This window comes from Melitaea cinxia, chromosome Z (genome assembly GCF_905220565.1).
Source record: "Melitaea cinxia chromosome Z, ilMelCinx1.1, whole genome shotgun sequence".
In the NCBI taxonomy this organism is placed as follows: Eukaryota; Metazoa; Arthropoda; class Insecta; order Lepidoptera; family Nymphalidae; genus Melitaea; species Melitaea cinxia.
The window spans coordinates 6,789,099-6,814,811 of NC_059424.1; the positions used below are offsets into that span (position 1 = coordinate 6,789,099).

Genomic DNA, 25,713 nt, shown 5'->3' on the forward strand with positions numbered 1-25,713 from the left:
CTTGAGCTACATACAGTTGAATAATATTACTTGAGAGTATTATTATAAAGTCTTCGAACAATGCGTCCTGCCTGTGTTAACATACGCAGCCGAGACGTGGACACTGACGAAGGAACTGGTCCACAAGTTTAGGGTCGCTCAACGTGCAATGGAACGGGCTATGCTTGGGGTCTCTCTCTCTCTATCCGCGAGAAAACGAAAGTAACCGACATAGCCCACAGAATTAGCAAGTTGAAGTGGCAGTGGGCTGGTCATCTGTGTCGCAGGACCTAGAGTGGAGACCGCGTCTTGGCAAACGCAGTGTGGGACATTCTCCGGCCCGTTGGACCGACGATCTACGTAAGATTGCCGGTGTAGGCTGGATGAGGATTGCGGAAGACCGGGATGTCTGGCGCGAACTTGGGGAGGCCTATGTCCAGCAGTGGACTACGATAAGCTGAAGTGTGTATTATTATTTAGCTGCCATCTTCTGTAAGGTACCGGATGGATTGCTCCAGATTTTGAATGGGCTATATTCTGCTGTCCTCTACCTCAACAACCTCTATAATATTTGTCATGTAAGGAGGTCGAACCCGCCTGACCATATTCTTGAAAACAGCTTGGAAGTCAAATCTCCAACGCACAATTCATTATTCAAATCTTGCTGGACAATTCAGCTCCTTTGTTCCCTGTAGAAAACAGTAAAGAAGTGTAATTTGTAATGAGTCGGTCTTTTCAACTATTTTATATTTGAAAAAGTAACTGTTTTTATTAGCAATTGTTTTCAGTATAATTTAGATTCGGAGTTAGTTTCAGTAGCGCGATTACGAGATGCTTATACAAATGTACTGGAAAATAGTATATTTTAGTTGAATTCATCCAAGTGTGAAACAGTTGGTAATTCATATACGTCAACCGGTATCAAAGGAATTAATTTCGAAACATTGTGTTTCCGAGCGAGTGAAACCATTATAAGTTTAATTATATTTTGTACCAATTAAGAGATCCCAACCAACAAAACACACATGAGTCTTTAACAGAAAGACGTTAATTATTCGAGTGAATCCATATAGAGCAAAAACTTTACCCTAAGGCAAAGTTAGGTTTCGATGAATGCGAGAATTTTTATTTATGCCGCTTAGTGGCAAGTGGCGGAAGTCTATTCATCTAAATGAAGTTAAATACTCTTATTGATTTCGTGTTCAAACAAATCCAGACAAAAAGCCTCAACTCATTTAAACGACTTCAGAGTTCAAGAACTTCTTTCCGGTAATTCTCTCACCGTTTATTTGGAGTGTATATTTATTTAGCAACTAGCTGTACCCGCGACTTCGTCGCGTTCAATTTGACGAACAAGTTACAGTTCATTTCACAGTGTTATAGAATAAATAAATTACTAAAATAAAATTAGCCCAAGTTAATCGTTATTACATCAGCTATCTGCCAGTAAAAGTCCCGTCAAAATAGGTCCAGCCGTTTCAGAGATTAGCCGGAACAAACGGACAGACAGACAGACAAAGATTATAAAAAAATGTTATTTTGGTATACGTACCGTATAAATATACAGACTAGATTTTATGCGACTAGTCATGAGTATGTTTTAAGAGTAGTTTAGTTAGTAGTTTTTAATTTTAGGATAGAAAAAAGTCCTGGTCCAGAGGAGTCTCAAAAAATTTAATGACAAAAAATTGGACACATAAAATAGTCGATGAAAATCATATTCAAACACAAGAAAAGCACACGTAATCACTAGTAGTGATACAATAGTTTCAATATGATTGACAGCAAGGCATTTGCGTGCCTTATGAACTGAAGTAGAGAGGTCGTAGGAAGGCGATTTTTCATTTATGAATAACCGCTTCAAAGGCAAAAAAAGTTAATTGTGGCGAAAAATGAAAAGTGGATATTCTATGACGATTGTAAGCCTATGAGGAAAAAAGTACTTTAAGCCCTTTAATCGTTGTTATCAACTGCAATATCAGCACCAAATGAAATTATTTACGTTTTTAAGGTAATGCTGTGTATCTGGTGGGACAAACACGGTACTGTTTGTTATGATCTGCTAAAACCTGATAATTCCATTACGGACATTCGTTACAAATCGCAATTGTTACGTTCGAACCGGGTGTAACGAAAAAAGTTTAAAGTATAAAAGGGAAGACAAGACAAAGTTATTTTCTTTCATGTCTATTTCGGAATCATGTTGAGCATAGTGAAAAAATGATTAAATAGTAGGGATGTGGAACATTTTTCCATTCCTGCTGCTGTTTGATTTAGCTGCTGTGCTTACCGGACATCGCCCTTGAGAATTAGTGGTTGTTCCAATGGATGCAGCATAATTCAGCAGATTAACAGTAGACTTCATTTGAATAAAAAAATGACACAAGATGTTAAAATTTGGATGACCTCAAAATATGAAATAATTTACTAAATGGAATTTGAAAATTAACAGATGGGCAAAAGAAGTAGCTTTCGTGATACAGTAGTTTGATTTCTTTGTTTATTTACGTTATTTTCAAAATAACACGTTTGTTTTACACCCAAAACACGGGCCAAATTAATTTGTAGGCCCAATAAATTACCATCATTGACCATATAATCCAATTTCGTCGACTTTAAGATCGGACGAAATATGAAAAAAGTTTAGAAAATAGACTATTTAATAGTTATCAAGCCCGTTGTCTTTCGTTTAAAAGGAGTACAGAATACTTCTATAGCAAATTTTAATGCTTCTAGGTCACCTAAATGTCACTGTCTATGTATTGTTCTGCGAACATGTCGAGCTGCGTATGTAGCAATATTACAGTATCCTACGCTAATGCAGTTTTTAGTAGCTAACTGAAATATATTGGTTTTATATTAAGGTTTATTTATATAAAAACCGCTATAAGAGATATTTAAGCACCTACAAAAAAAATCTTGAAATAAATTTTTATTGCTTCTTCGTAAGTTCTACCAACACTAATTTTCATTATAAACTGTAAAAGGTTAAGGTCATTTGTTATATGTTTTAAATATATAATGAAACATATTTAATAAGTGCGTACAAACGGAATCGAAATCTGTCAAATGAAAAAAATTTATACTAGTAATTTTCTAAATTATGGCGTTGTATATATTCAAGATAATTATGTACATACATTTAAATGTTGATATCGCAAAATTAGGGTCATTGTGATAATTTTCGTGGGAATTTATTGTGAAATAAACAACTTTCCCTATTAATGAAAATGTTTAAAGGCTTCGGTATTACTAATTTCTACGGGGCTTTTTTAGCACAACGTGAATACTTACAGGAGAAAATACTTTTGTAGTTTTTATTATAAAACACTTGAAGTTTTACAAAATTGTTTTTTCTACTTTTGTTAACCTACATACGCTCTAATTTTTAATAGCTATATTATAAAAATATTAGGTACTAGCTGTGCCCGTGAAATTCGTTTGCGTTGAATATTTTAATATTTTATATTCTAAGAGGCTTATTAAGACGTAATCTCATCAAATTTTATTATACAAACATAGAGACAGAAATTAAAAATCTAAAAGTAGGTATATTTCAGCTTTTATTGACCTTACGAAGAACCTACATTCATTTTTTTCTCAAATCTCTACTATGTACAGACATAAAACATTTACAGTTTTACTACATGTACTAGGACTACAGACACTAGGAACACACGTATTGTGAATATTAATTAAATATACTAAAACAGGTGGCTGTGAAAACTCTAAAAGACGATACGATGGCTCTGAAAGATTTCCTCGAAGAGGCTGCCATCATGAAGGAAATGCGTCACCCGAACCTCGTTCAACTTCTGGGTGTATGCACCCGGGAACCGCCCTTCTACATTATAACGGAGTTCATGAGCCGCGGCAACCTGCTCGACTACCTGCGGACCGGCAACCGCGAGCACATCGATGCGGTTGTGCTCATGTACATGGCAACCCAGATCGCTTCCGGAATGAGCTACCTTGAGAGCCGCTCGTTTATACACAGGTAATGAAATGAAATGAAAATATTTATTTCGCCATAAAGTTAAAAAAAAAAGAACTATACACAAAACAAATATCACAAAATTATCTACATTCTATATTTTTTTTAAAGTGAAGGTAGGAACATAAAAAAAAAATCTGTTTAAAAATTGCTATAACTTACCATTAGGTACGAAAATTTCGCTAAACTAGTAAAAGTGCAAAAAAGTAGTCCCAATTGAGAAAATTACATCAAAATATATAGAACTATTTGAAAGCATTGCAAGAGGTAAATTTTGAAGATAAATTTATCGACACTTACAAAAAGTAGGTATTAAATAATTCACGTTCACTTTCCTATCTAGTTTTGACTTATTTGTAATTCAAAAGTTAATAAAATATTAATATTGTAAAATGTGATGGTATGTTTTTCATTCCGTATAGAACTTACAAATGTAGAATACTGCGGTACGGCTTGGTACGGCTTGGGATATTAAACTCGTTTAAGACATGTAGTATTTTAGGCCACAACTCGATTCGTATCGTATAAATTAACGAAAATTGTAAAAATATGATCATGGATTCACATTAAAATATAAAACCTTTGAGGACTAGTGACTATTATTTTTCCAAAGGTCATATATATCATTTTTTTTCCAATTCGTAGAAACATGTCTTATACAAGTGCTGATGATATTTAAAACTGATCTGTGTATGGTTTTTGTATGTGTTTTCATCATTAAAGTAACAAAAGTTTTTTTTCCTAAACAAGCATTCAATGTGGCCTTAAAGTCAGTACAAGTTGTCACGAACAGACATCTGAGACTATGTATAGATGTCAGCAGCAACAAACGCGTTCTTTTCTTTTAGTTTTACAAATAGATGCATATAAAATTTTCTCAACTAACAGTAAGCTTTACAAGTTGAATTAAATGATAAAACTAAATCCGTTCCGGTTTGTGTTGAGATGTGCTAACTATTGGCACATAAATAGATTTAATAAGCATATTCGTTTTAAAAGGGACCTGGCAGCTCGGAACTGCCTCGTCGGTGATAATCACCTCGTGAAGGTGGCCGACTTCGGTCTCGCCCGTCTTATGCGCGACGACACTTACACTGCCCATGCAGGGGCGAAGTTCCCCATCAAGTGGACAGCTCCCGAAGGATTGGCGTACAACACCTTCAGTACCAAATCAGACGTGTGGGCCTTCGGGATCCTGCTCTGGGAGATAGCTACGTATGGCATGTCTCCATACCCAGGAGTCGATCTTGCCGACGTTTACCACATGCTAGAAAAGGTGAGTACAGTTTTTTTTTATAAGTAAATTTGCAGGTGTTTGCTTGATCGACTGAAAGATTCGATATTTTTAACTTTCATATCTTTCAATCGATCGGTAATCGGTCGGCGGATTGGTCGGATCGGTTGGTAATATATAGTATAATGTGTAATGGAATAATATTTGAATACTGCACTGTAAAAATTCTGTTAGATTCTTGTTCACCTTTCTGTGACAAATATATTCATCATCTAAAGTTTTTTTCTGTATCATTTAATTTGAATTGAATTTATTACTTGGTGTGTCCCATATACATATTTTAATTGCCGCTAACGAAAATGTAATTAAAAATGATTAAATAAAATTGAATCGAATTCCCTAAAATCGATGTAAAAGAGTTCGTTATAGGTAACTTCATTTTGTAGGTACGTATTAAATTACGATCCGAATGTTTAGGATGTTATTAAAAATTCTAATTTTATTTAATATTTATTAAATAATAAATGAAATATAAATTAAAATAAAAACAAATCAAAATTAACTTCCTGCGGGTGTAACAATAGTTTAGCTCAACAAATCTCTAATTTCAAAACAACAAGTTAACCTTTTGCATTTCGTGTGAAAATTTGCTTTCGTAGTTTATTAAACAGATTATGTAAGCGCGAACAATAACAGGGCCGTGAAAACCAAACAAACGATAACATTTTGATCAACTATACTAAAGTTTGGTTTTTGATTGTATGTATGGGTATTCTCTTCATTTAAAATTCAATTGTTTTATTGTATACGAGCTTTTTCATAAACAAATTGAAATACAAAAATATTATTATTTTTTAAAGACATTTACGCATAAAAACAATAGAATTTTATTAAAATTGATAATTTTCCCATATTAAAACAAGAACTTTTCCTTATACGAAAGTAGCGATGGAATTCAATTAAACAATCGTTGATTTAAATTTGTAAATTGAGATTCATTTCCTTAGCTAAGAATTAATAAATAATAATAACTTAATTTAACAATGTGCGGCATCGGTGCACAAATGTTTCTTGCAAAGTGTACAATGCGGTCGACTGACGGCTATGCGGGAGAAAATTTCAGAGGCCGAGAGCTCCTTGCTTAACTTACTACACATGGAGTATGATACGGTTTTCTTTGAGAAATCCTTCGCTGGCACGCAAGTACGGGCTCGTACTGGTCCGATCTCTTGACCGGTTTCCACTGTTAATAAAAATACGACTATAATAAAATATTTACACAAGATTGTTGTTAATGTTTATCCTGAACATAAATGTATAAATAAAGTAAGTAGTAAATTGGCCATTAATGGGCTATTTCACTTCAATTTATAGATTCACCGGTAGCAAACAAAAATGTCTCGAAAGTAAAGTTCTGTTTGTTTGATACTGTTATACGTCAGCTTTGACGTCAACCAGTGAAGCAGACTGCAGGTGAATAAATGTACATATGTACGCGTATAACTTTCGAACGAAGAACTGGATATTTTTATTTTGCGTTCTTTATTGTAAAGAGAACGTTTGTATGTTAAAGAAATTAAATATATTTATTTTGTTTTGGATAATAACTGGCTTTTAATGCTGCTAAAAGCACACATGATTTCTCTAATAAATAAATAAAAATGGAGATAACACGATGATCTCTCAAATCGATTCTACAATCATTGGCATGATATAATGTATTTAATACACTATGATAAAATGGAAATAATATGTTTGTAATAAATATATGTATCCCTTGACTGTTAAATGCTTACCAAGCTTAGCGGATTCCGAAGTGATAACGATGCAAAGAAAAGCCATACCCGGTATGTAGCAATCAATGTTAGGCACCTACAAAAATATGCTTTTAATTTTCATATATATTTTTGTACTTATTAAAAGAAATGCTTATAATATATACAAATAAATAAAATTGGAGTTTCTGTTTGTAATTTTAAAATAACCGCTTTTTACTAAATGCATATTGATGTATACACGGTACATATACCAAAATAATATTTTATTCAATTTTTGTTTGTCTGTCTGTCTGTTTGTTTGTTCCGGCTGATCTCTGAAATGGCTGGACCGATTTTGACGGAACTGTCACTGGTAGATAGCTCAAGTAAGGAGTAACTTAGGCTAGTTTTATTTTAGAAATTTATTTTATAACTCTCCGAACAGAACAATAACTTTTTTATTAAATTCCACGCGGGCGAAGTCGCCAGCACCGCTAGTTGTAATTATAAAGGATATTTTCATGCTGTTAAAGTTGAAAGTAATTATTGCTTGAAAATAATACCTTACTTGTGAAGGACTTCATTATAAATAATTGATCTTTGAAATTTATCTACACGTTTCGGCATAATCCTTACTGTAATGTTAGCGTAGTCAGGATGATCGGGGTCCCAGCAGCCGGGATGATCGAATGACAAGCAGTTGTAGCACTGGATACCCTTCGAGCTAGGAGACACAAATTTCTTCGGCTTGGTCTTTTTATTCTTTCCTAATCAAATTAAGTACGAAATAATAAATATTTGATCAATTAAAAATTTTATATCAAGGTATTAATCTGTCTATATTAAATTATTATTTATGTATGTGCGCGCATAACTTCGAGGGACTGCACCAAAATGGTTAATTATTTTTTATTTTTTTGTGTTCTTTATTGGCAGAACTCTATTCACGGAAAATAAACATCAAAAAATTATAAAAGTAACTTACCAGTGACGACAATTGCAATCAATATGAAATATACGAGCGTGTTCCGTAACCAAAACATGATATTCAGTTTGTATTGTATCGGTTTTTAGGAGAATCGATTAGTTTTGCGCTCCGCTGCCGCACCGGCACTGCTGAGACGAGCCTCGAGAGCCGCGTTTATACTCGAACGGGAAACAATGATCGCTGTTTTGGAATCGACGTCATTTTCCATTGTACAGGCTGTTCTGATACGTTTTCCACTGAAATTTTCAGCTCTTTCATATTTTTAACGAATTTAAGTTTCACTTTGATGTTTTTCCCTTATTAGCTTGGATCATTAAAGACGACTTCGAATAAAAGTCTAGATAAATTGGTCGTGAGAAAAAAAAAGTATATCACAATTTTTTTAAACAATGATTTATTATTTATATAAGAATCAGTTGATCCAGCAAACTTCTTACTGTCATCATTTTTTTTTATTGAATCTATCGATTTTTTTAGGTTTTTGTAAAAATACAAACCTCGTCTACATTTCGTGTAAATACAAAAATGTTGGAGCCGACGTTCGGAAGTTATTCGCGTACGTACATTTTATCGATTTATTATTATCGGGGCTTACTCCTTAAGAATCGATAAGTCTGGCGGTATGAAAAAAATATGGAGAGTGATATCGTATGATGTCACGAAACAGATACATACATAGTGTAACGATAGGAATAGCGAGCATCAATTAACGTTTTGGGTTTTAATTAATTATTATCGATTTCATTAAATAGAACATTTTAATTTTTTTATATGACGGTAATCGATCTAAAGACGTAAACTCCAGTCGCGTGTTGGAGCTGCCACACACACACCGTTTTATATAAATATATTATTTCTCTTTGCGGTATAATATATAATTTTATAACATGATGTACGTATCTTACGTAGTCATAATTAAATGTGTATTTTTGTTTGTTGACATCGATCACGAAGCACGGTCAGGCTCGTACACTAATCCCCGTGCTATTTGTACACAAACATTCGACCATTGTTTATTGCTATTCGCTACTACATGCATTTATATATTGCTAGTTTACATACGAAGCCGGATTCCTTGTTCGATCAACGTCGATATTATTAAATTATTTCACTAACCATATTACTTGAAACAATGTTATATGTGCCAATATTACAAGTTATAACATATTCAAACTAGCTTAGTGTGCTTGAATATGTAGAGTTATATAATCAAATCACCAAAAAAATCAATAATACAGGCACCAAGGTTAGAAAATTATTAATTATTATTCCTACATGGAATGACACTATTTCAGGAAATTAGTGTGTACAATATCTTTAACAAGCGATCTGGTATAGTGTAGTAGGTAGTACCTAGTAGTCGCGTTGTGACCTTTTGTGCATGTACAAATATTTGATAGATAGATAGATAGATACTCTTTATTGTACACAACAACAATCAACACAATGACATATTACAAATGAAAAAACACTGTACAAAGGCGGTCTTATCGTTAGAGTAGCGATCTCTTCCAGACAACCTTTGGGCAAATAGGACACAGCGTAGTGAAAGTGGTAGGGAAGTGCACACAGAGAAGTGACAATTAGTGTCACCTAGAACAATATCAACTATCGAGTACAAATACACACACATATACAGCACAATACATACATACATACATACATACAAACATATATATATATATATATATATATATATATATATATATATCTATATATCTATATATATCTATAATATAAAAATGAGTCGCTGAATGTGTTGCTAAGCGCAAAACTCGAGAACGGTTGGACCGATTTCGCTAATTCTTTTTTTAAAATATTCCTTGAAGTACGAGGATGGTTCTTATGGAGAGAAAAATTCAAAAAAAAAATTTAAATTTCCTGAAAAAGTCTAAAAACAACACTTTTCTATACTCCCATACAAAAGATTTGTGATAATACTTAAAAGTCAATTTGAATTTTAATACCATACGATAAAGTTTGTGTTAGACGATACGAAGTTCGCCGGGTCAGCTAGTATATATATATAAACATACGCATAAAAATACTATAATATTTGTTTTTCTTCTGGAGGTACGTTCTTGTAGACTTTCCCACCATGTCTTGGGGATCACGTAAAGGTGTCGGTCACGGTTAATAATAGCGATCGTCACTCAGTAGTAAATTATGCGCTAACCCGCAGTTGATTAGGCTTCAACCCTTCTATATATGGAGTACATCTTTTGTCCAGTGAATTGACGTTTACAAGCTGAATTAGTTTAGTTCGATTCACTATCTTTAAACATGTAAGTTCTGTGGAATGTGTGAAAAAAATTGTAAAATTATTATTTTGATTTTACGAGAATTTTGTAGCTTGTTTTTAGTTATTTCCAATGTCCAAAATACAAATAGTATTCAGTTTCAGTAAACAAACGTTTTACTTTGAATGCAAAGCTCCTTATAGATTTCAAGCTTTGTATTATTTTCTCATTGCTTTTAATTTGTCGTTCCATGAATTATTTCCCTTTTATATTTGTTTCGACAACTGAGACAAGAACGTTCTGTGTTACAACGAGAATATATAATCCTTCAAATATCGACTAGGGTTCTGTAATTCTGTATAAACAGTGAATATTTATTTATACTTTATCATAATTGTATTTTGTTGTCACAATTTATAATAATTTTCGAGATCGTGCTTTAAATATAAAAGATATTAAATTTTTCCACATATAAATTACGCTCATAAATAAAATCATTATTACTCTATGAATAATTGTCCTCATATAAGTTTTTTATGTTGAAATTCAATATAGCATTTAACAACGGAACGACCCCTTTGTTCAGAGTAACGCCAGAAACTCATCTTTTCACTTTGACTGCGCGACATTATAGGAATCATATATGTAGGTATGTATGTAATAGCGCGCGTTGCTACGCTTTTTTTTGGCCATACCAACTCAGTAACCTTTGTGGGCTCATGCACAACACTTGCTGAAGATCATGACGTGATCAAATGCATAATTTACGATTCTATAAAGGACATACAGACAAACATTCATTTTTATATATATAGATAATAACTGTTCTTGTTTAAAAGTACTACAATGTAAGATTTATGTAGGTATCGTTGATCCTAAGAAATTACAAAAAAAGTAGAATTAAACAGAACTTAATCACTGTCTTCTCGTCGCCATTTCCTTGTTTTTCTCTTCTCTCTTCAAGTCATGTGTTTTATTTTTATAAGTGAAACCTGTGACTTTTTGTGTCTTGCCAAAACTGTAGAAAGTAACCTCTATCAGTCTTCACTAATAACATCATGGCATGAAACAGATGCCACACAAACCAAAGCGAAATGGTCGTTTTCAAGCTCTGCCTCGAAATAAACTATTGACAATGTGGGAGAAGCCCCGCCAATCGTCCCCTGATGTGGATACTTGATGCGTGAAGTGACTTTTGGGTAAAGAGCTAGTCGACACTTCATTCTCTTTATAGCGTGGTTTTTTCATTCTTTTGATGGTAAGAAATCTAGTGGTTGAATGTTGTACCGGCCACGATACTGAAAGCGTTAGCTCCTGAATTGGTTTTGATAATAATGTACTTTTCCTTAGTTTCAAACACCAATGATATAGTACCGTAGCGTTTAATAGTGATTGACCCCGTTGAGCAATCGCCATTAAAGAAAACGGAGAAGCACATGACACTTGGCAATAATATCTGAAAGTTCTTTGATTAGGTCTTGCATAAAGCTCTTTTGACGTAGATAAGATGGTTCCATCTTACGATCTCTCCAAAGTATCATACAGACTGGAAACCAGTTTTATTAACGAGTGAAGCATAAAGTTGTCGAAAGAACTTCATTAATGCTGAAGTTTTCTAAAAATAATTAAACTTAATATCCGTGACTATTTTTTATAGCATAGATAATGCTTTTCATACAGGTAGATCTTTGAGGTGGAAGTGGAAGAGAAGACACAATTTTGAGCATTTATCGCTAACAAACTTCCCTTCATTGTAGTTCGGAATTTCTAGAACACCTCCATGAGTATTAAGGCTTACTTGATACTTGAGGCTTACTTTGCGAATGATGTCTTATTACGAGATCATTTGGAGAGTAATGCCAACTTTTGTTGGACTTTGACTTCTTCTTTGCAACGCGCAGATCCGTCCCTACGTGGAATATTTTTTGCACCTTTGTGATTTTGTAGTATCCTCCAATATAAACTCCCAACATCATGACTCCGTCAACTACGCGCAATTCGTAATGTCGCTTATAGCCATTAGTAACCATCCATTACTCCATAAAGATGTTGATTCTACATTATTTTTACCATCATACAATGGCGAAGTATTCGTTGGCATAGTTCCATCGTCATGTTGTTACCATCGCAGCCGTCTCTTCGTGACACTTACTAATCTCATCAAGTGGATACCCAATTTACATATCTAGTTTGCTTTAGTACGAATTGAGCAAGTACAATAAAATTACCGAAAGTACTGAAAGTAGCGGGACTGAAATTTGATTACATTGTTTCATTTAACTGACCAAAAAAAACCGGAAATCTCGTTTCTTTCGGTACCGGGATTTTTCGGTTCTGAACCCTGATATCCGGTTTGCATCTCTAGTTTATTGTAGTACGAATTAATAAAAATAAAAATCACGAAAGTATCGAAATCACCAGGACTTAAATTTGATTTCTCGGTTCTTTCGGTACCGGGATTTCTGAACCCTAGTATGTAGGTCTAGAATTTCCTGTTATAATTATATCGCAAGAGTAGATGCACTCATCGTGAGTTATGAACTGTACTTTATTGGTTTTGCTGTATTTATATTTTAGTTATCGCATAAGTAATGACTTATTAGTTACTGTCTTAACTATTTTCCGAGGACGTACTAACGAAATAAATTAATTTTTAAGAAAAAAGTCGCATTATAACGCGTGAATAATCTAGCGTATGATTCATTTTTTTTTTTCATTAATTCGAAATCTAAGCTGCAGTGGAACTGAGAACAAGTAAAAGATATTTGTTTTTGAATAATTGAAATAATTGTCTAATATTACATAATTAAAATAATTAATGTTATTGTATTGTAGAAAAATAAATTTTGCTTATACTACTTGTTTTTAGCCACTTCCCAAAAAGGAGGAGGTTCTCAATTCGATTTTTCAAATGTTACCTCAGAACTTGACTGAGTGGATCGATTTTGATGATTTTTATTTTCGATTTGAAGGGTTAGTGCGTGTCATGTTGTCGGATTTAAATTTAACTGAGATCGTTATTAAAGTACTTTTTGAGTTATATCTAGTAATGCGTATTTATTTGAATATTTTTTCATCAACCTGCGTTGCATCGTAACTTTTTACTCGTTCAACCGATTTCGGTGATTCTTGTTTTAATCGAAAGCTAATGCTTGTCGTGTAGCCATATCAATTTCATCGAGATCTGACTACTTTTTGAGTAGTCTTTGTGTTACTTGTCGATGTAATTGAAGTCTTTTTTTTTTCGATAGTAAACGTGACAAAAGTTAAAGTTTTTTGTAGAATCCATAAAAATATTAGTTGTTTACATCTTTAACGCCGGGCGTAGTGATGAAATATCTCCACTTTGACCTTCTAGACATTAAACACAGTATCAGAAAGTAGTTTTTTTAATTTTTTGTCAAAGTTAGTTTGAATAGTCGTATTTTAAAAAAAAAAATTAAACTTAGTTTTTAGGCCTAAGTCTTAAGAATTTTTATTGTGAATAAATAGGAGCTTTTTAAAAAGTTTCTGTATTTTTTTTTCATCATGATGAAATAAGAAATAATTTTTTAACGCTTTACAGTTGTATATTTTAAGTTAATTTTTATTGTTTTTTATTAAGGTTTTTGTTATCAGTCAAAATTTTTTTAATGCAGGGCTATCGCATGGAGTGCCCACCTGGCTGCCCTGCCGCAGTCTATGAGCTAATGCGCGGCTGCTGGCAGTGGAACCCTGCGGATAGACCTTCCTTCCGCGAGATACATCACGCTCTCGAGCACATGTTCCAAGACAATTCCATTACTGAAGGTTCTTAGTACTAGATTATGATTGTTATTGCGCTTATGGAATTTGGGATATTACTTTTACTTTACTAAATAATATGCAAACTTAACAGTTCAAAAGCTGTTTTATCAATGTAAGCGATTTCTTCGACAGCATGCCCCTATAAAAGAAACAAAAAAAAACATTTCCATTTTATATTATTCGATATATTTGAGAGCCATATTCAGTAAATACTGGAAAATGTTTAATTAATTGAGTATTTTTTTTTTTATCAAAAGAAATAAATTAAGAATATGTGAACAGAAGTGGAGAAGCAACTGCAGGAGGGCGTGTGCGCGGGCACGCCGCAGATGTCCGCGAAGAAGGCGGCCGCGGCCGAGCGCGGCGTGCAGATGCGGCGCCCGACCAACCGCCGCGGCAAGCAGGCGCCCACGCCGCCCAAGCGGACCAGGTGACTCATTACTCGTAGCAGAGATGGCGAGCCAATGGCACGTGACACAATACTTCGGGCACGATGAGTGTTCAAGTTCGAGTAAATAGTATTGAATCGATAGTATAAATACTATATTAAATACTATAATTATTATTATTATTTTATATCCCTAGGTCGGCAAACAAGCGTACGGCTCACCCGATGGTAAGAGATTACCGTAGCTTATAGACGCCTGCAACACCAGAAGCATCGCAAGCGCGTTGCCGACCTAATCCCCAATCCCCCCAGGAGCTCTGGTCATCTTACTCACCAACAGGAACACAATACTGCTTGAAAACAGTATTATTTTGCTGTGATCTTCTGTAAGGTCGAGGTACTACCCCAGTCGGGCCTGCTCCATATTTTGAGCAGGAACCTTAGTTAATATTATTATTATCATCATCAGTTATTATTATTATTCAAAATAATGAACCTACCCCCGACCCTCTGTGAATAGACAAATATGGCCTATATCGTCTACGTTCTATCTATCATGCAAAGTATAAACGAACCGTAAAGTCTGTGACAGTTGAGGCTAATTTTTAAGATACTTCAATTATAAATCTAACATAAATTATACACTAATTATATTTATTGGATAATTTTGTCAACTGGTCATATGTTAAATACCAGCATAGCTTTATTAGCTAGGTTGATATTATAACCAATAATTTTCTTTTTACACACACAATAAATATGTTCTGTTTCTTTTCTAATGGAAACGTTTTAATTCTTCTAAATGTAGTACGCTTCGTAATTGTAATAGTTTTCTTTATTGGTTTCTTTAACAGCCTATTGTCGTCATGCAGTTCTTTCCGTGAATCGCAGTACGCGACCGAGGAGCAAGGCGGCCACGACGACGGGCTCGCATCGCTCAACGGTTAGTACATACCAATACCAATATATTATATATATTAACGTGTTTAATATGATTTTCCATTAAACTGTTTTTTTTTTCTTTATAGCATAGAAATAAATATTAGCTAAGTGATAAATGTCACTCTGTCACACTGTTATTTCTTAGTTCGATCATATTTACTCAAATATCAATATTCTCACGGGAATTCGTCTTATGTTTCACGACACTCGATAAACTGATAATATTATGTTAATGACAATATTATGTTATTATTTTTATTCGAAACAATAATGATATCAATATTAAATGAACTTCAATACGCTCCGTCCCCTTATAAATAAATATACAATGTTATCGATATAAAAAAAATTTACGTTAAATGTAATAACATAATTGAAAAAGTTTCACATTTATCGCACATTTGAATTATAGTTAGTTCACGTAACACTAATGGATGTCGGAACGTTTTCGCCCTACTGCCCGTGACACTCACATTAATTGAACATTTACTCATTACGTCGGACACGATAGAAATTGGAATTCACTGTAACGGCAATGGCAGTTGCAATGTTTCAGCATGTTTAATCATAATGTATCGTTGTGTAATCGTTGGTTATTTGACTTTACATCGCGTATTTTAAAAGGGACGTACGAGTACATATTAACTTTAAATGCACAAGTGTTAGCTTAACATTCTACATTTTTTTTTTTAAATTATTTTCAGACTTTTTAAGTAATTATTTTCCGTTCCGTGGAACTAAGGTAATCTTACAATACAATTGGTGATTTTTATATCGGTTCTCAATGATATATATAATACGATATATAATAATATATAACATTCAGCAAATAGTAGCAACCATAAATCTAAAATGTTGTTTGAAGATTTACATTGCAAAATGTATTATAATGACATAAAATAATAGAGTGTATTGTTTTTTTTTTTTTTTTGTACTAATAATGTTTTTTCTTTTTTGTCAATAGGGAAAGTGTTAAATACTTTATGAAGAATTTAATTATCATATAACTAATTGAGGAAACAGTCTCTGCTGACATGTATTAAATTCGAATAAAAATTATTATTATTATTATTATCATCTAATATTAACTGTTAGAAACAAATAAGAGCTTGTTTTTAAATAATTTTACCTTTTACGTCACCATTGTAACGAATTTTGAACAAATTTATTTTAAATATTTTAGTCGTCCGATAATTTTCATAAAACTAGCAAACATGTGACAACAGACAGACAAACAGACAAAATACGATATTTTAGATGAAACGTATAAAGATCCTTCTTATTCCTGTTAATAAAGTCTTTAATTTCTTTAGTTTAATTTTCTTTAAACTTCTCGTAACTCTCTCTTCATCGCAAAACAATATGTAAAATTCTCAATCTATAGATATTGTTTCCTAATGTTTCTTTGCAACTTTCAAAGCGATGGATTATTTTTGTTACAGTTTCTTTTTATCGTTCAAGTGTCTTTTGCTTGTGCTAATGGCTTTATCTTTAATGTATATAATCTACTAGTGATGTTAAATATTGTGTTGCATTGGCGTCGCTGCACCGACACGGTGTCCTGCAAATTACATATATATCGTGCTAATTTTATTTAACGTTTTGTATATATATGCTGCTACATAATAAAAGTTTTTGAGCGGCGTACCGACGGCGTATGTCGTTTCTATATTTATATAAAGTAATCATATTTTTATGTTACGATTATTACATGCATTCCTTTAAAATTGCGTTTTTGTCTGTTTGTCCGCTCGCTCAGGTGTATAGCAATAGGTTCGAACATATTGTAAGTATACGATACGTTTCGGATAGAAACGATCATGCCTTGATATTAAAATTATCTATTTTTTTTTTTGTTTTTTTTTTTTTATACTTTTAGCTATATGATGTATGTATACCGATTTAAATTCAGTATAAAATATGTATTATATTTAATAGTTGTTATTTTTATCTCACAGTAAACCGCAAAGCGTCTGTCAAGATTTAAAGAATGCGGCCGGAAGTAAGATCTTCCGATTGTGGCTTTATATTTCTAATATGCCTTAATCAAAAATGATGGTTGAAATTGTTCCATCATAATTGTAAGCATCACGCCGACAGTCTGTGTACGCGATAGTCGCAAATGAAGAAACGCGTTTAAATGAGTAATATACATATTTTCTTGGCAGACGCGTTGCGCCGTGATTTTATAGTATATATTTTTATTTATCTTGCACACAGGGCGTAAAGACGATAATTTTTTTATCTGTTACATTAAATAAGTTGTAACATAACTTTTTCCGTAGGTCTAACTTTGACGCCTTGTGTTCTTAGTGCTTCGAAAGTTTCGCCATCTTAGAGGGCGCTTCTGTTTATTTCGATTGATGCATCCATTCTCTGACTTGTGTTTTCTTCTTAGATTTTCCTAGGTTTCCTATATTTTTTATGTTTTTATTTAAATATTTAGGGATTTGTTTTCTTTTCCATAAGTCTGTTATTCTGTAAATAAATTGATTGACGTTTGTTAGTTTTAGGTGTCGTTTATTTTTTATTTTTTTCTAATTTTAACTTGTGTGTCATTTGTGACCTGGTTCCATGGTACGGTCTAGGAAAGTGAAAGACTTGATTAATTACATAAGCATATAAATTGTCGCAGGAAACATTATTAAAAATTGTCACCGTCACGAAATCCCACTTATATTTAAATTGAAGTAATTATTTTAGGCATTTCGTTTAAGCAAATCTTTATGTAGACACTCGTTAACGCAGTCCTCGACCGTATCAATGCCAAATGTTTAAAATATTTCATAATTATAGATAATCAATTCTTTCTTTGAAATTCGTTTCTGGTTTTTCTGTAGAAACATTTATTTCAAACGGTTAATGTGTGTCAATTTTCATTGTTATTTGTTTAGAGTAATAAAATATGATCTATATTATATTAGATATTAAAAATTATACCATTTGAACGTTTCATGTATTCAGAGCAGTATCCATTACCTTCAATTTTTGTATTGCGTAAAGATAAAAAAACGAGCGATTATTTTATTTTATAAAATATATCAATAGACTGCAAAAATAAGTTATGAAGAGACTTTGTAAAATATGAATCTTTGAATCAATAATATAGACGGGGGCGCAGGTTCGATTCCTGTAGAGAGCGAAAAAAATAATAAAAATAAATTAATAACTACAGAAAACGATGAACTGTAGTTCATTTGCATAAATGTAAATTTATTTGTGGGATACAGGCGGGGGTCGAGGCGGGGGTCGTGAGGCATCATCCGAAGGGTCGTTGGCGGAGGCGACGCCTGATACCGACGAGTCAGGCGGTATAGGAGTTCCCGAACACAGACACCGCTCAAAGCGGCGACACCATGTTCACGCGCAGCCCACACACCACCCGCCGACGCACGACCTGCAACCGAAGGCATAACAATTTATATAAATACTTGACGGCATAATATATATATTTTGTTTTATATAAAATAATTTATGAATTCGATTTCAGCCTGGGGTACAAGTTGCGGCACTCGAGGTACAGAATGTAAAACGGGCTATAAATCGATATGGTACCTTACCAAAGGGAGCTCGAATTGGCGCTTATTTAGAATCGTTACGACAAAGCGGTGGAGCCGGCACCAACCCGCAATGTGGCAGCATTCCCCGAGAGCCGCAGCAGGACGAGGCGCGGTCCCTGTCCCCGCGGACGGCTCGAGCGCAACCGCACATGATTCGCTCAAACTCGTCCGGTGGCGTCACTGCTCCCGCACCCGCCTCTCCCCGCGCCTCCCGGGCCGCGCCTCCCCTGCGATCCTTCGCCAACAGCCCTGCAAAACCGAGGCCTAGGCTGGCGGAGCTCGAGTTCCCTCCCCCGCCTCCCGACCTCCCGCCCCCGCCCGAAGACTCGGCGCAGCCCCCGCCTCCGCCACCGCCGCCCGATTGTTGCCGTGATGCCGGCACCGACACGGCGGATAGGCTCGAGGACAGTTCGATCGTATTACATGATCGTTTCGAGGCAGAAGAGAAACCTGCTAAACAGATCATGAAAGAGATGCTCGAGTTGAAACTCGTTGCCGAAATCAAGGAACGCGCCGATAAAAAGAAACATAAATTAAAAGAATCACCGCCGTCTAACGAAGTCATTGAGATGCACACTTCGTTTGGTGATCCCGTCACGCGTTTAGTGTCCGAACTTTCGGAGAGTTTGAATATAGAAGCACTGCGTAAAGCAGAAAAGAAAACAGAGCCACCTAAATCTATCGACAATGGGAAAGAGTCTATATCTCCGATAGATCTCAAGGCGAGTCTTAGGAAGACGTCCTACTCCAATAATGTGGAAAAGAAATCAGAATTAGAAGGTAAAACTGATTTCAAATCGCAGCTCAAGAAAGTTGATACAAATAAAATAAACAGCGCATCCAAAGATACGGAGGAACCAGGACGCTCGATAATCGATTTCAAATCGCGATTGCGGAAAGTGGACGGCGGAACACCTGCGACAAACGGCACTAATAAAAAAACGGATCAAAGCTCCCCAGAGGATTCTAGAAAAGACGTCTCGAATAAAAGCGACGATTCGGATAAAAAACGTTCGGAAAGTGGATCGCTGGACACCAGCGGTGGTGACGAGGATGACAAAAGACGAAGTACTGGTAGCATAAGCAGTTTGAAGAAACTATGGGAGAGCAAGGAAACCGATGAGCGACTCAGTCCAAAAATGAAACCAAAAGGAGAAGAGAGTGAAGAAGGTTCACCGGAAGAAAGAAGTGGCGCTATGGTTGGTAGGAGCGGCAGTGTTCAAGTGCGACGAGGTGAAGATAAGCCAGTAGTGGCCAGTAAGCCCATGATGCGCGCGCGACCCCTAGGGAAAGGAGGAATATATGCGACTCCACTTGCGCCTCCTGGAACCTTCGATGCTGACGATGGTGATGCACTGTCAGCTCTAAAGGCATCACTGGAGTGGTGCACGAATGAGGTACTTTTGATTTATTTTGTTTTATGAATACACCAGTTAACTATGTTATTTATTTCTATATCAGTGAGTTTGAAATACTTTTTAAGTCCCTAATGTTTTTGATTTTGATATTATTTTGTGCCATTTGTCATTCATTATCTTTATTTTTCCGATGTTCACATTATATTTACTTGGGTTATCAGATTATTTTTTATAGAGATATTAAATATAATTGCATGCACATCATTCTTAACGATATGTCTAAATTTCGGTTTAATTTCAAATGAGAAGTTTGATGAGTTTATAATTATCGTACAATTAACTAGTATAATAAAGATGTAGAGTCGTTAAAAAGTAGCTATACTACAAAAGATTTTTTTTTCAAATGTTATAAAAAAAGTGTTATCGTTAAGGTGCGTCGCGGCTGCGGCGGCACGGGCGGCGGTCGCGGCTCACTGTGGCGACTGCAGACGTCGGAGCGGCTCGCGCGGCTGGGCGGCGAGTGCGCGGCGGCGGCGGGCGCGGGCCGCTGCGCGCCGCAGCTGCGCGTCCAGCTGCGGGCGGCGGCCGCGCGGCTCGAGGCGGAGGCGCGCGCGCTCGCCTCGCCCGCGCCGCACCACCACCACCTGGCGGACGGCGTCGAGCAGGCGCTCAGGGACCTCGCCACCATCGTGCACAGGTGACCGTTGAGACCTTCGTCTTTCGTGTTTGTACTAATAGCGCAGAGATATAGATTCCATTTAAGTAGTTCCAGAAAATTTTCTACTTACCGTCTGGAGCGGCCCGTCTGTGGAAGTTTTTTTTTCTTTTTTTTTTCGTGGGGTAATCCTCATGGATACTCTCCGCCTGGGGTGGAGGGAGAGATGTCAGACTTTTACTGGCTAAAACCCCACGGTGTACCATCGCAGTGCAATTAGCGGGATTATGGGTACGCTTTCGCATTCGTCCACAGTCCCGCCTGCTATTGTTCGAGATTAAACTCTTCAACTTCCCAAGTCCACTCATTATCGACAAACATGTCAACTAAAATTTTAGCTCGTCGTCTTTTCTCACAAGGTCTTGTGTATCCTCGTTGTGAAGGCAAGAAATTGGCGCTATCACAACGTCTCGGGTCTGGGGAAGTATCTCCACCTTACATAAAATCACAGCTAAATAATACTGCTCAGGAAGTTGTATTTCTTTGGCGAGTAAGCTGGCAATGGCGGGTAAGCGATGCTTCTAGTGTTGCAGACTATAGGCTACGGTAACGGCTACCAGTTACCTTCAAGTAAGCTATATGTTATTTTGCCACCCTAGTCATATAAAGATATAAAAAAGATATTTTTACAACTTTTACAACACTTAAAAAAAAACATTCAGCGCCGGACCACGTCCTAGCTTTACCAGATAGTCCCAGGACTGTCGATCTGTAGTTCGAAGAATAAATCACATGTGGTTATAATGCATGTTTAACAAAAGGCATGGGCATTTAAAGAGCCCGTGGATGATAATTTTAAACTAAAAAAGAAGCACTTTTACATAGAATCTATTTTTATTTTTGTAGCGATCAAAACTATGTTCTGTTTGTGACATTGTACTACGCAAAACGATAACATAATTTAACGTCTAGAGAAGTAAAAAATGTAATTTATATCATAAATCAAAATGATATCGTTTATTATCTTCACAAATCTAAAGTTACAACTATTATTCACAGGTAAAAAGGACAACGAAGCCTCTATGGGGATCTATCTTTGCCGTGACTACGCCTACGAGCCACGCAGTCCACGCGACTGAACTATTAAGAATTATACAAACGACGACTTTAATGCTCCTCACCTTACTTGATATTTAACTCCCCTCTGAGCTACTTCACAATATTATTATCCACCTTCATCCCCATAGCAGACCACTGTTTAGTCATTTATAGTCTTAAGGAATAAAAGAAAACGATTTATTTGTTGACGATTTCCATTGTCGCTAAGACAATAGTTGAAAATGTTAAAAGTCAACAGACTTTGACGTGACCTCTGTCATTTTCATATATTTTGATCTAATGTCGTCCAACTTCTCAGATTAACCGATAACCTTACATGTTACTCAATAATCGTTATTTATTATTACTAATTAAAATACGCCAAAGAAAAATAACCCGTTCCATTTTGGATACCCTTTGCCGAGACAAGTTCCATCGTATGATTACCATCAAATACTCTTGATTTAGGTTATAGATGTATGTGTTATGAAACATACGAGATAGTATATGTGGTATATTTATTAAATTATTAGTACAAACGCTGAGAACTTTAACATCACCGTCACAAAGTAATAGGAGTAGGAGGTAGTTAAACAGTACAACCTATTCCCGGAGTAAATTTTAGTTATGATAATATAACTATTTGGCAAGGATTCTCTTTAAATGTTTAAGACTGACATTAAAAGGCACATTTACTGCCTAATTTTTAAAATATATTTCATCGTTTTTGAGGTCTTCGTTTAAAATAATTCATTAATTGGGTGTTACAACATCTACAATTACATTTAAGGATTGTCATATAGTCATATTAAATTTTAATGAAGATATCAACAAGCGATAACGAGACGAGTCAGTATTTATTCGCTTCGCAACGCCTCAGCAAAGTGTTTTACACAGTGATTCTTAAGTTGCCGAATTTAAAATTAATAGGGTTTTAACATTCCTCCATTTTCAATACGAATTTTATTATTTTCAACGCTTAAACATTGAAATAGTAATAAGTACTATAATTGTATAGGTCATTATTTTCAGTGCCAAATAATATATTTAGTGTGAGACATGTAAGTGGTATGTGCCCATCCATGTAAAGTTTCTTTGAATTCCCTCGTGACTAACCGAACTAAACTGAGAGACCAACGATTTGGTTTTAGGCTATATGGAAATCTAGGGGCCATCCATAAATTACGTCGCGGAGATTTAAGAAAAGAGGGACCTTTGTGTAACAATAGAAACATAAAGGGGCGTTCGAGTCAAGTATCTAAGCGTCAAATGTATAAATATAAACTATTAAGACTGGGTGAATTATTTTTGAAGCACTTTTTGCGAATTTCCAAATTATTTGACGTCATACTAGGGGAAATAATAATAATAAATATAGTGTGACTAGTCTGATGTAATTTATAGATGTCCCCTGGTAGTAGAATTAACTTTGATATTATTAGACGCTACTTTACAACTTTATAGACTCGATATATAGTGATTGTTGGTAGCTGCAATCGGAAACCTACGCGAGCGGCGTCTTTATACTTTCCGCTGTCGTGTTCTTTAGGCTTCGAATGTAACACATTTCTCGATTCCCGCAAACATTCCTATCAACTTTTCATCTACTTAAATGTATTAATTATATCATGTATTAATCGCCATTTAGCATTTAATTCAGTGTATTAATAAAGTGTATTAGACTTTCGACTCGGACCAATAAATACATTTTAATTTTATTTGATAACAGGCGCCGCTTTAGTTGGCCCCAGTGGGCGACGCTTGCGCCTTTGCGTTAAAGACTGATGTTGTGAATTGGTTCGTTTCAGGCCTATAGTAACTATAAAATTTATACTGCATATGTATACTACACGTCACAAGTGAATACATTGTTAGAACCAGTTGCACTGCAATTTGCTTTGTCTTTTTTTTTTTTTTAATTGTTAATTGACACCAAGAAAATAAATTCTCTATGTATTATTTAAGTTAGCGTACTGTGATACGGCTTATAGAAATCGGTTTAATTATGCTCAAAAAGTTTCCTTTAAATATGTATTGTCTTGTAATACAGTTTGTAGGATCATACTAAATACTACAATATATATTACAAGGATCGGAGTCGATCAGTAGGTAACAATTTATATTGAAAATTGTTAAGAATTATACTGACGTATGCTAGTCTTTATTATTATAATAAATGTATTACAATGTATAAGATTAAATATATAAATATATATACGTAAGTTTTCTTGAATAGATTTGCGTACAATTATTCATACTATTTTAATAATCATTATACGGTAAGTATTTTGTATTGGAGGGTATTTGTATTCTTGTGAAACTGGAAACATTCAATTATCATCGGAAATGTTTTACCAAACGCATATAAACCTCCAAAGCTCTGTAGATATCGCTTACCATTTAGAAGCGAAATTTCACTTCGCTGGAGGCCATAAGCCTATTATACTCGAACGTTTGCGTGTAGTGTAGCTCACTCTGAACACAGTTTAGAAGCGAGAGGCCTCAGTCTTGAAGAGAAAAGCTCAAGAAGGATCGAATTTAAACGGGGACGGTTGCGGCGCGACCTTGTTTTGTAAGGCGTTCTTTTGTGTCGTTGTGACACTTATTCTGCGGCGAGCTTATTCATTTTGATTTTATTTTTAATGTTAAAATTTGGATGCGCCGATTATGAATTTAATTTTTTTTTATTTTATAATTAATTTAATAAATATGACATTATATTAGCTTACTTAAACTTAACTGTACCAGAATGTATTTCAAATAAGACATTTTGTGTGTTTGTAACAAATCGATAGAATATATATGAACTTTTTTTTATAAATTCAAAATGTAAAGGCGCTTTACATTCTAGTCACGCGAACGAAAGTTGGAATTGAAGTAGGATTTGAAACTAACTGCATTCAGAGTGTTAACCAGTTTTATATTAATGTATGTGTCTATCGTCTATTAAAAAGAACTGTCCATTTCACTAAAAGCCATATCCATTTAATATTTTGATCGTATCGATTTGTAATAGTTATTCAAGGAGATTTCGACCTCGCTTCAATTGATGTTCGCTGGCATATGGCAAGTATTTATAATAATAAATAAAGTGTTTGTGTTACCCACTCCCTTGTTACAAAACTCAAAATTTTCTCCATTACACTCTCTTCTGGATTTCTTCAACCGCCTTCACCTTTTGTTTTTTATGTAATAGAATCCAAAGATAACATTCAGGTGTCCAACTGTAATGGAGTTAATAAAATGTTTTCTTTATGATGCGTGCATTTTATTTAGATTGTTCATTTCTCAAAAGAAAAAAATAAATCCCATGTGATTATTTTTATTTGTAAAAATAATCTTAACGTAGAGAATATGTCTATTGTTCTATAAATTAAATAACGCCTAAGGCGCCTAATTTATTTTCGTGCCATAAGTTAATTAAACCATTTTTAGAAAAAACAAGTTTAAATGCTAAATATTGGTTATAAATCTTTATATCTGCATAGTTAGGTACTTCTGTGACGTGGATAAGTAGAACTGAAAATTACAAAATATATAAATACTTTAACTTATAATTAGCAAGAATTTACGATGCTCCGTCAGACCATTTGACTGTGTTCAGGTTATGTATGGGATACTTTGTGTATGGAATTAATTTCGGGTATTTTATTTCAGTAGGTATTTTATAAATATTGATAGAGCGCGCAGTCGCCATTGTGGCGACTCATGTAAAAAATATTTCATTTTTATTT

The 25,713-nt window shown here is 34.7% G+C and overlaps 1 protein-coding gene across 1 annotated transcript in view; it reads left to right on the forward strand.

Annotated features, from left to right (window-relative positions):
• LOC123668536 (tyrosine-protein kinase Abl) overlaps positions 1–20,927 on the forward strand; it is a 46,482-nt gene extending 25,555 nt beyond the window's left edge. Inside the window, exons 7-14 of the mRNA XM_045602269.1 lie at positions 3,693–3,976; positions 4,973–5,249; positions 13,831–13,981; positions 14,261–14,408; positions 15,221–15,309; positions 18,539–18,717; positions 18,799–20,265; positions 20,658–20,927. Of these exons, the coding sequence (XP_045458225.1) occupies positions 3,693–3,976; positions 4,973–5,249; positions 13,831–13,981; positions 14,261–14,408; positions 15,221–15,309; positions 18,539–18,717; positions 18,799–20,265; positions 20,658–20,927 (2,865 nt within the window). The remainder of the gene's footprint in view (positions 1–3,692; positions 3,977–4,972; positions 5,250–13,830; positions 13,982–14,260; positions 14,409–15,220; positions 15,310–18,538; positions 18,718–18,798; positions 20,266–20,657) is intronic.
• Positions 20,928–25,713: the final 4,786 nt, after the last annotated feature.